At 36.9% G+C, this 11,414-nt stretch overlaps 1 protein-coding gene across 4 annotated transcripts in view; it reads left to right on the forward strand.

Annotated features, from left to right (window-relative positions):
* Positions 1 to 11,414, forward strand: part of TFDP2 (transcription factor Dp-2) — a 144,512-nt gene that overhangs the window by 108,644 nt on the left and 24,454 nt on the right. For 3 of the 4 annotated variants that reach the window (XM_019645994.1, XM_019645995.1, XM_019645997.1), the window contains one exon: positions 1,576 to 1,623. The exons of the other annotated variant lie outside the window; for it this stretch is intronic. In XM_019645994.1, the coding sequence (XP_019501539.1) occupies positions 1,576 to 1,623 (48 nt within the window). The remainder of the gene's footprint in view (positions 1 to 1,575; positions 1,624 to 11,414) is intronic. 4 annotated transcript variants of the gene reach the window in all.

The raw sequence follows: 11,414 nt of genomic DNA on the forward strand, positions 1-11,414 counted from the left end.
ATGAATTCTTATTTCCTTAAAAACCAGAAAAAGAGCTGGCCGAGTGGCTCAGTTGGTTAAGAGCTCGCTCAAAAGTTTGCGCTCTAAGCAACAGCGGTTCGATTCCCAGCCTGAGCTGAGCAGCCACTAAGTTGCCAACAGGTGGCAGGATGGCTCAGCTTAAAAAAAAAACAAAAAACAGAAAAAGAACCAGGAAAAAGAGGCCAGATATGTTAAAATTTTCATTGAGTTGTTCCTTGATTCTTTTGAAATGCTGGGCAATTAAATCAATATCCCTCTTTGATACTTCTAGTATCAAACCTTCCCATGTTTCATATTTGCCTATAAAATACCCTTCCCTAACGTTTCTCCACTGCTTATTTGAACATCTCATCTTTCTATAAAAGAAAAAGAAATAGTGAAATTAATGACTCAAAACTTCATTCTGTCACTTTAGCAGTTATTTAGATTGTGGTGTACTGTACTGCTGTTTCTGTCTTTGACTTAGAATTGTGAGTTCTAGCAAGCTGACAGTAAATCTTGGTTGAGTAAGAATCTCCTTGCTTCAAGAATATTAAATGGGGGCCGGCCGAGTGGCTCAGTTGGTTAAGAGTTTGCTTAAGAGTACAAGCTCTGAGCGACAGGGTCGCTGGTTTGATTCCCACATGGGCCAGTAAGCTTCGCCCAAGCTGCACCTGAGCTAAGCTGCTGCTGAGCTGCTAACAGGTGGCAGGATGGCTCAGCTGGTGAGAGCACATGCTCCTAATGACAAGATTGCGTTTGATGGTGGGCTGTGCTCACCTGTGGTTGGGACTGAACTCGGCACCTTGAGCTGAGATGCCACCCAGATGGCTCAATGGATAGATCATGCGCTCTTAACAGCAAGGTTGCCGGTTGGACTCCTGCATGGAAAAAAAAACAAACCAAAGACTATTAAATGAATTAATGAAATAATCTCAGCAAAGTGTTTTAAGCCATATACATATTCATATACATACACAATACATGCACACACACACACACTCTCGTATATATAGTTAGAGACAGAAGAGTTTCATATGCATACATACTTTTCCATTATCAGATGAAATGAAATGATAGACTCACCTGTAATTAATTACATGGCTTTTATTCAGTCCTTATGAACATTGTCATGCAGATGTAAAAGTTACCTTGGATTTCTGCATAGCCTTGGGAGATTATAACATGAAAGCCTAGCCTATGCCAGTAGTGTTGGCTCACTTTGGAAATGACCGGGGTTTTGATATTTTCAGCCCTAGCCGAGCTTTCTTTTGTGGGTAGTATGATTGCCTAGTGTTTTCATAGTCATTCCAGAGTGAATAAAACTTTCCTGTGCCTTCTCCTTTATAAATGTGATATTTCCCCCCCTAACGATTCACTGGGCACATTTCAAATTGTGTTATGATTTCTGGGTCCTTTATAAAATTTAAGTTTTTACTTTATGGACGTATCTTATATGTTTGTCAGTTTTTGTGTAGGTTGTATTCACTGTGGAATTAAACAAGTTAGAATAAATTATTCATGAAATAAAGTTATTTATATATATTCTTTTTATGCTATCTTTTTTGTTTTTAGTGATAGAAAACGGGCTAGAGAATTTATAGACTCTGATTTTTCAGAGAGGTGAGTATAAGTGTAAGTATTTTTTTGGGGAGATGCTACTGAGTAGAGGGTTTGGTGCCCAGACTCTACTCTAGTTTAAGTTATAACGTGAGATGTTTTTCTTCACATAACTTTAATTTTATTGAGTTTCTACCATTATTTCATGCTACGTTGAATATTCTACTTCACTTACCATTACATAAATGTGTCATATCTGTATGGTTTCAAGAGAAATTCTCCTGTGAGTAGATTGGCTATCGGTAGTGTGTCCTTTAGCTGCCTCCCTCCTTTTGGGAGATGACGTGTTCTACCAAAGTGAATACTCCACGTCACCTCAACATGCCCAAACTTTTGAAAGACAAGTTTTATAGGACACATTTAAAGATCATAGTAAATTCTCACTTCTTTCTTAAATAATATATCGAGTATAATATAACCTTTTCTTAGACTATTAGGACAGTGTTTCTCAATTTTCATTGTGCATCGTAATCACCTGTGGTCTGTTGAAAAAAAATATAAATGCCTACCTACCAAGTGAGAAACTTCAGGATTTAAAAACTGTCAGTTTATAGTCATTATTTGAACTGACGTTCAATAGTCCATGCAAGCCACTCTACTGGGTACTATATTAATGTTTCACACTTAAAATAAAACACATAGTCTTAGGGGCAATGGAATTATGTAAGATTGTTACTATTTTAAGTAAGACCTTGCCAGTTATGCTTTTTAATTTTTATTTTTGACTCTAAGATTTTGCAGTTCCATTTTTCAGTGGTGTTTCTTTCTCCTTTGATCAGCTTTCAATATAATAGTTTTCTGTCTTCCATTTTTTAGTTTACAATCTCTGAGTTGCTGTGCACTGAGAAACTAGATGGTCATTTGTGTTAAAAATTCGGTCTAAAATAAACAGGACTAGGCTCTGAGTAGGACCTTGGGGCTCCATGTGAAAAATGAGGGTTTTCTTCCATTGACACTGGCTCGGCTTTAGTTCCTTGATGGCCTTTGTTGCTTGCTTCTTGGTTCTGAATTGTTTTGAACACATAAAATCATGTCTGAGGAACTGCTCTATCATATAAAAATATATGGCAAAATGTTCTTCCTCTCTAACGGAAATTCCTCTTTTCAACTCTTACTGGTCTTCTTTGTATTTAGCTTTGGAAAGGGTAGCAGTACAAGTTCTTACAGATGTATTAGCAATCTTTACAGCCTTAAAATGGAACTATGCGTTAGTTATGATTGATGGCACCTATGTACTGCAAACAGTATAAAAAACAAGGTTCTCTACACTCTCCTTCATGAGAGAGACAGTTAAAGATCACATGTAAAAGTGCTACATTAAATTTGCTGGTGTATCCATTGTTTCAACTTTGCCTTTCTGCATCTGGTTCAGTGGCTTTTTTTCCCCTAGTGATTTTTATTATTCTGTTTTTATTTTTTAATATAACGTCGATGTAAAGAATTCCATTCCTTCCCCCCTCTCCCCAGCCCACAAAGATTACTACATGTGGTTTTTATTGTTGTTCTTACAAGTGTTTATTTTCCTCTAATTTTATTATGGGTTTTTTTGTAATGCCATGAAAAAGTCTTTGGTTTGCTTCTCCAAAATGTTCGTGTTAAAAAAGTAAGCTCTCAACCACGACTAATTTATTATTATTATTATTATTATTATTATTATTAAAACTTATTGGGGTGACAATGATCAACAAAACTACATAGGTTTCAAGTGTATATTTCTATAATACATCATCTGTATAGTGCATTATGTGTTCATCACTCAGAGTCAGTTCTCCTTCCATCACCATATATTTGACCCCCTTTACCCTCTTCTACCTCCCCCCTCCCCCCTTACCCTCTGGTAACCACCAAACTGTTGTCTGTGTCTATGGGTTTTTGTTTCTTTGTCCTGTTCCTTTGTTGCCTTCAGTTTTATATCACACATATGAGTGAAATCATATGATTCTTGACTTTTTCTGAACCACAGACTAATCTTTATCTCTTCAATGTCTTGTATGTTGGTTTAGTATCATATATAAGTATTCATATTAGTCTTTCTCAAGGATTTATACATCAACATATGAGGATATATACAAACTTTTTATCCTCATCTTACCGTGTGACAGCCCAACTTGAAGTATGTTTTACTCAGCTGTTCCTTGGTCAAGGCCATTTGCAAGAGCAAGGCAGTTTCTGAAGAAATCTTACTTGGTGGGTGAAGGATCCATTAAGAGATTCTCATTAGTTTTTTTTCCCTGTATTCTGGTCCACTGGACTTCTTTTTAAAGAGCTTGCAGAAGGAGCTGTGAAAATTCCTTTCTGGTCTTGCCTGGGGCTTTTGATCCTGAAGTTTGTTCACTTTCTCTTTTCACCTTTGGAGAGACTCTCATGGTGTCTTCTAAATAACTGCATCTCTTCCAAATAGGTCTGCTTTTCGCTTTGGGCCCTCTATTGGGAGAAGAAGGTCCCGGGTGCCCCACAGGTGGTGATGGCAGCCTGTGTGTGTTTTTCTTTATTCCTGTCCTAAATGATTAAGATTTATTTAGCACAGTGGTGTTTCATTCTTCCTTTATGCTCATGTAATCTTAATATTGTTTTTCTGTTGGCATACATAAATATAAATATAAAAAATTAATATAATCTAAACTATAATAAGCTAATAATCAGAATCAGTATAGTTAATGTCTGGACTGCTTCAATGATGTTTTTGAAGTTGTTCATTCAACAAATAATAGTTAGAATATCCATTAAGTATGGCTGTATTTTAGGCACTGGAGAGAATAATAAGATAGAAAAGCCTCTGTCCTTAAAGAGCTGATATTGGGGCTTGGGGGGCAATAAACAAGATAATTTTAGACTATGATAGGTGGTATGCAAAAAAATAAGAAGTGTGGTTTGTGGATTATTGGAAGGATTGTGGCTGCCTCTGTAAGGAGGTGACACTTGAATGCAAAGACGTGAATTATGTAAGGAGCCTGGTGAGGTGGGGGAACCAGGGATTCTAGGCAGAGGGACTGGCAAATGCATAGCTCCTAAATGAGAAAGCAGGTTGATGTATTGGGGAAAGCACAGTGGCCTGGAGATAGAGAGAAAGGCAGAGTGATATGCGATGAGGATGGAGAGGTAGGCAGGGATCAGATCCTTAGAGGCCTTGGAGGTCATGGTAGGGAATTGGGGTTTTATTCTAAGGAGGGTTTTTAGCAGGGAAATGACATGATCTAATTTATACTGGCTGCTGAAGAGGACAGAAACAGAAGCAGGGAAATCAGGTAGGAGGCTATTGCAGAGGCCAGTGGCATGGCAGTTAAGATGGAAAAAAAATGAATTAATTTTGGAGGTAGAACCAACAGGATTTGTTGATAGGTTGAATGAAGGACAGGTGGAAATAAAGGATGGCTCTTGTTTTGTTTTTGCATGAACAGCTGGGTAAATATTGATGCCATTTACATTTACTGTAGGTAGGAAGAGGTTTGGGGAAGGATTGAGTTTTGTTTTAGACATATGAAGTTCAAGAAGTTTATTAGTTATCTAAGTGATGATACCAGTAGTGTTTGTAAGTAGTTCATGAGCATGTAAAATGGTCACAGGCCTGGAGAGCATAACCCAAGGAGGGAGACAGTAAAGGCTCGTAAGGAATAAACATTTATTTCCCATCTTACGGTGCCCCCCGCACACGTACACAGTGGATACATACAGGAAAGTGAGGTTTGGGGAGGGTAAGTTTTTAAATTATTTTATCAAATTAAATTATTTTGCTGATTCAAACATTCTAATTGACTCATTTTAATGAGAACTAGTTTTTATTACATATTATATATAATCCCTTATTTAAATGAAATACATTTATTACAACTTACACTTGGGTTTTATACTACAAATTTTAGTTTTATATTACCTACATAAATAAAAATATTATTAGGAAAATATAAAAAGATAGTGGTTGTGGATTCTCATTAAGTGCCTGGAAAGATAAATACTTTTTCTTTTATTCTTTGGGTGCAATTCTTTTGAATACTTGAAATGAAATTATTATGAAAATGTAACATGCTTTTCAAACTATACTATATTAGTAGTTTTATTTTCTTATTTATTTTTTTTTAATTTCTCAGTTTGGCTTTATTTGGTAAAGAATGCCTCCTACTGGTTCCTTTATTTGATTTGTGGACTAACAGAGGTCATAGTATTTACATCCTTTGGCCAAAATTGATGTTATTTAGAAACAGGGTCTGTGTGTTTCAAAGAGCTCAGGTTCTAAAAAAAGTGTTTAAACTCTTTATTTAAGATTTGGATAAGAAGGTTCCCATTTAAGATGATGAACTGAACACCATGTTTACACCCCCAACCCCTTAAATCCTATTGACATTTTCATGTAAACAATAATAAAAGGAAATAAACCTCTAAAAATGCTGTAAAAAGTAGTAGTAGAGATACAGATTTTTCCGATTGGAAGATGAAAGCTAGTGTGATTATAATGAAGGACAAGTGAAAGAGAAATCCCCATCCCAAAATATGCATAGGAGAAGTCAGAATGGGAGGCAAAGCCATTTTCCTCTGCACTGACATGGAGAGACTCCAGGCTTAGAGCCGAAAGTATAAAAAGCAAGGACGAGTCTCCACGGGGATGTAATGAGGGCAACAAAGGGAAGACTGTCCCAGGAGCACCTGGGCCAGCGAGTTTCCCGTCCTCCACATTCCTTGAACCTCCCATTCCATCTCTAGACACATGGAAATGACACCAAAGACAGTTCCCCAGGCCGAAATTTGGAGCCTTGATCTCAAGGAAATAGAACTCCCTGCCTTGTTGAGTTTGTGACTGGCTTCTTTCATTTAGCATGTTTTCAAAGTTCATCCATGTTGAGCATGTATTCGTACTTCATTCCTTTTTGTTGCTGAATGTTATTCCATTATATGGATAGACCACATTTCGTCTGTTTGGTCCTTAATGACGCACATTTGGGTTTCTACTTTTTGGCTGTTATGAATGGTGCTGCTATGAACATTTGTGAACAGGTTTGTATATGCGTATCTGCAATATCATTATACCTAAGAAAATTCACAATAATTCCTTAATATCAAGCATTTAGTAACTATTCAAATTTATAGTTTTTTTGTTTGTTTGTTTGTTTTTTTAGCTGAGCCATCCTGCTACCTGTTGGTAGCTCAACGGCTGCTCAGCTCGGGCTGGACTCGAACTGCTGTTGCTCAGAGCTCAAACTCTAGAGCGAGCTCTTAACCAACTGAGCCACTCAGCCGGCCCTCAAATTTATAGTTTTTAAATGTCTTGTCTGTTACAATTTTTTTGTAAAATAAAACACAGATACAGAAAATCATCAAAAAGCAAATGAATGGCTAATGAGTCCATTAAGGCAAACACTCTTGTAACCATCACCCGATCAATAAGTAGAACCCCTGAAGCCCTTCCATGTGCCCATCTGATTCATCCTCCTCTCTCTCCCCTATAAACAACTATTTTCCTGATATTTATAGTAATCACTTCCGCTAATGTTTAAATAGTTTTATCACTTAAATGTGCATCCTTTGGCACTACATTTTAGTCTTGCCCCTTAAAAAAAAAAAAAAAAGTCGATCTCTGTTTTATATATAGATTTTCCCTCTGTCCCATTATTTTCCTTATACTTTAGTTGTTAAAGAAACTAGGCTATTTGACTTATAGGTTTTCCCACAGTCTAGATTTTGCTGATTCCATACTCATGGGCATCTCACCACATTCCTCTGTTCTCTGTATTTATTGTAGTTTGGCCATTAGATTCAGAGACTTGATCAGACTAATGTCTGATCCTTTGTCAGGACTATAGATAATGGTCTGTTCTTCCATTAAGAGACACGTAAGTTTGGCTATCTCTCTATGATGTGAACACCACTGATGCTTATTGCTTGTCTCTATTAATTCATTTTGAGTTTCAATGAGTATTGTTCTAATTCTATCCTTTCCGTTTCATTTACTACTGGGAGTACTTTTATATAATATAAAGACATTGCCCTCTTTTACTGTTTGTTTACCTAGAGGTACAGCTCATATAGGAAAGCACAATAAATGCTTGATTTCTCCTCTTTATTGACCAATTTTCAAGGTGATTAAATTATTTCTGTCTTCCTCCAAAGGGTAAATAAGTCTTTCCTTTTAAAAATATCATTGTGAATTGATAAATTTAAATGTTTGATGGATTTCATACATAGCAATCATTATCACTGTTGAAGCTTAAATTGTCCCATCTTTGGCCAGTGGGAGCCTCTTCTAGTTGATTCTTACGTCCTTTTGACATGACCCTAGGCATCTTTGATAGCTTCTTTGTTATCTGGTATAACAAGAAGTTCCAGGTTCATCTTGTACATTTCGTGCCCTATTCCTGGAATCAGCCATTTCTCTAAGGAGCCCTGGTTTCCTTTAGGGAGAATTATATGCCACGCTCCATTTGGGGACTAGGATACTCATTGCTGCCAGGCTGGTCATGTTTTCTAGTTCTTTAAATGGGCAGAGCTAAGACACACACACACAACAGATTAATACTTCGTAAGTTCGTATTGATACTTCCAATTAAAACCTTAACTAAACCTCTTCTCCATTATATCTCAGTTCCCTTTCTTCCACACTGATACTGATTTCTAAGGACATCGGGGATGAAACAGATGATAGAACTAGTGTATCTGATAATTACTCATTGGCTTTATCCCATATTATATGCTCAACAGTTCCAAATAATACTAATATTACCATTCATGTGATTGCTGTAAACATTAGAAATTTATTTTTGCATATGCTGTCTTCACCCTCTTCCCATTTTTTAAGTCATGCTTGAGTCACAGTGTTGGAGCATATACCCATTTATATACTATACTCTCTCCCTCTGAAGCCCTCATTTAATCCTACATTTACAGGTCACTATATATTTAATACTCACCAGCCCTTATGTCACTGTCTCTCTAGGCTTTTGATTGCCTGAAGCTTGTTCTCTGAAGGTTTCTTCAGGAAGAGCTTGTTGGAATAGTAATCCCTGAGTTTGTGCCTTTTATACAAAAATCTTTGGCTCAGAAATCTTTTGGCTGAATACAAAAATCTTTGGCTCATTCCTTTTTTCAATTTCTTAAATATATTTATTTTATTCTGGCATAGCACCTTGCTGTTAAAAAACCTGATACTCTTTTCTTCTAGATGACTAAAGGATTCTTTTCTTTGAAGCTCAGTAATTTTACTAGAATGTTTTGGTATTTTTCATTCTGGGTTTATATTCTTTTTTCTTCTTTTATTTTATGATCATTTTCTTGAATTATAGCATTTATTTTATTCTATTCCCTTACTTTGATTTTCTTCTTTATATACTCTTATTGTCAGTACGTTCTTTGCCTACCTTCAATGTTTGTCATTTTCTCTTGAATATCAGTTGTGAGTCATACAGACAAGATTGTTGCAATCTCTTTAGTGCTTATTGCGGGCCCCTTGCACTCAGCTGGTTTTGAAGAGGGTGAAACTCCTTGTTTCCACTGTTGTGCTTTCTAGTACATTCTTGCTGGCTGTTTTAGAATTATCTTGTTCTGAGTTCCATTAAATGCAGCCCCACTGAGTATTTCTCCTTCTGCCCACACAGACACTACTGTGTAGGCCTTTTGACTGTTGGTAGCTTGTATTCTGGGGTTTGTTGAAGATACTTTGTCATCTAGTTTTGTTGTAAATGTTGTCATGGGTTTTTGGTTTTGCTATTTAATTGCTCTGTTTTTATCTAGGGATTTTGAGAGTTTTAAAACTATGTTGCTATATTCCCAGATTTCCCCAAATTGGGGTGGTGGGGTGGTGGTGGTGGTGGTGGTGGTGTGTGTGTGTGTGTGGTCTGTTTTAATCAGGATTTAAATAGTCAATTCATATGTCTTTTACAATCTATAAATTTCCCCTCTGTATCTATCCCTTTCTCTCTCTCATTTCCCATGCAATTTATTAGTTGAAGAAGCCACATTATGTGTCCTGAAGACAAATCCTAAAGATTTTGCTTATTGCATCCCCGTAGTGTAGTTTAGCATATTCTTCTGCCCTCGGTATTTCCTTTAAACTGATAGTTGAACCTGGAGTCCTGATCAGATTCAGGTCCATGATAAAGTTGTATGTTTTAAAAAACCAAAAGCAAAAAAATACTGAATGGAACAGCTCAAAGAGAGCAAAGAATATAGAATATAGAAACAGAAGCGCTAGAGTGAAAAATTCAATTTGAAAATTTGACTTTAAAAATAGGCAAATTCATAGAAACTGAAAGAACAGGGGGCTGGGGGCACGGGGAATGACTGACTGCCAGTGGGTCCAGGGTTTTTTTTTAAGGTTAAAGGTATTAGATTGTGGTGATGGTTGCATAACTCTTAATAAACCACTGAATTGTATACTTTAGAAAGATGAAATTTATGGTATGTGAATTATTTCAATAGAGCTGTTATCTTAAGAACTTTGAATTTGAAAAGGAAGAAGGATACCTAATTCTCTAAGACTGGTAGGAAGGAGGTTGGCATGGGTATACATGCTGATAAGCTTGTAAATTATCTCTCCCATAAGCTGTAGACTTACATATTCAATTATCTATTGAATGTATCTGTTTGGATGTTCTATAGGCGTCACACTCAACATCATTGCTGCCCCATAGAAATGTAATACAAGTCACATGTAATTTTTAATTTTCTAATTGCCAATTTAAAAAGTAAAAGCAAATGTGAAATAAATTTTTATATCTTTAATTAATCCAGTATATCTAAAATACTATATTTCAACATTTAATTAATATAAAAGTTATTCAAAAGACATTTTACATTCATTTCTAATCCAAGTCTTTGAAATTCGGTATGTATTTTACATTTACAGCATATCTCAATTTACACTCCCCACAGTTCAAGCACTCAGTAGCTGCATTTGGGTTATGCCAGGGTATTGGACAGTGCAGATGAAGAGGTTTAAAATGGAACTCATGAGCTGGTTCCTCTCTCCTTGAGCTCAGAAATGACCCTTTCTAAGGGTCATTTGCCTTCCGTTTCCCTCTTCCTTACCCTCCACACCAATCAATCACTCGGGTCTCCTGATTTTTATCTTTAAAATGTTGTAAATCTATCTCTTCTTACTCAACCCCACCAATTGCCCTAATTTCAGAGCTCATCATCTCTAGCCTGGGCTATTACAGTGGCCTCTCCGTAGATCCGTCTTCTACTTTGCAGCCAGAATCTCTAACTGAAGATCACACCAAGCCACTCCCCCACTTAATACCATTTGGTGGTTTCACAGTGTTCCAGTAGTAATTTGTGACCACAATGAGTGCACAGATGAAAGGAGACATCTGTCCTTATCTCATTCTTTTGAAAAGTGCATTGTGTCTATTTCTTAATGTACATAACACAGTAGAACATGTAAATAACTTACAAATGGATATAGTTATACTGATGGAATGTGATATAGTCCAGGTTCCTTTGCATGGCGTTTAAGAGCTTGGCCCTTTGTCTACCTTTCTGCCTCATCTTTTGCCTTGTACTATATATTCTGGTAATACTGCACTGTTTCTTTTTTTTTTTTTAAGATTTTTATTGGGGAATTGGGGGGATGGGAACAGCGCTGGGGAATTGGGGGAAGGGGAACACACAAGTTGTTGTCCTTTTGTTCTTCAGTCTAGCTGTGGAGGACGTTGCTTCACTGGCCCAAGTTGGCACCATCATTGCACTCTTCCCAGGCGGGGCAGATCAGTAGCCAGCTTCTGGACGGCCGCTCACTGTGGCTGCTGGCCGCTCACGCTGGCTGCTGGCTACACACAGTAGCCCATGGCAACCCACTGCAGCAGGGG

Source organism: Hipposideros armiger, unplaced genomic scaffold, assembly GCF_001890085.2.
Source record: "Hipposideros armiger isolate ML-2016 unplaced genomic scaffold, ASM189008v1 scaffold_96, whole genome shotgun sequence".
NCBI classification, from domain to species: Eukaryota; Metazoa; Chordata; class Mammalia; order Chiroptera; family Hipposideridae; genus Hipposideros; species Hipposideros armiger.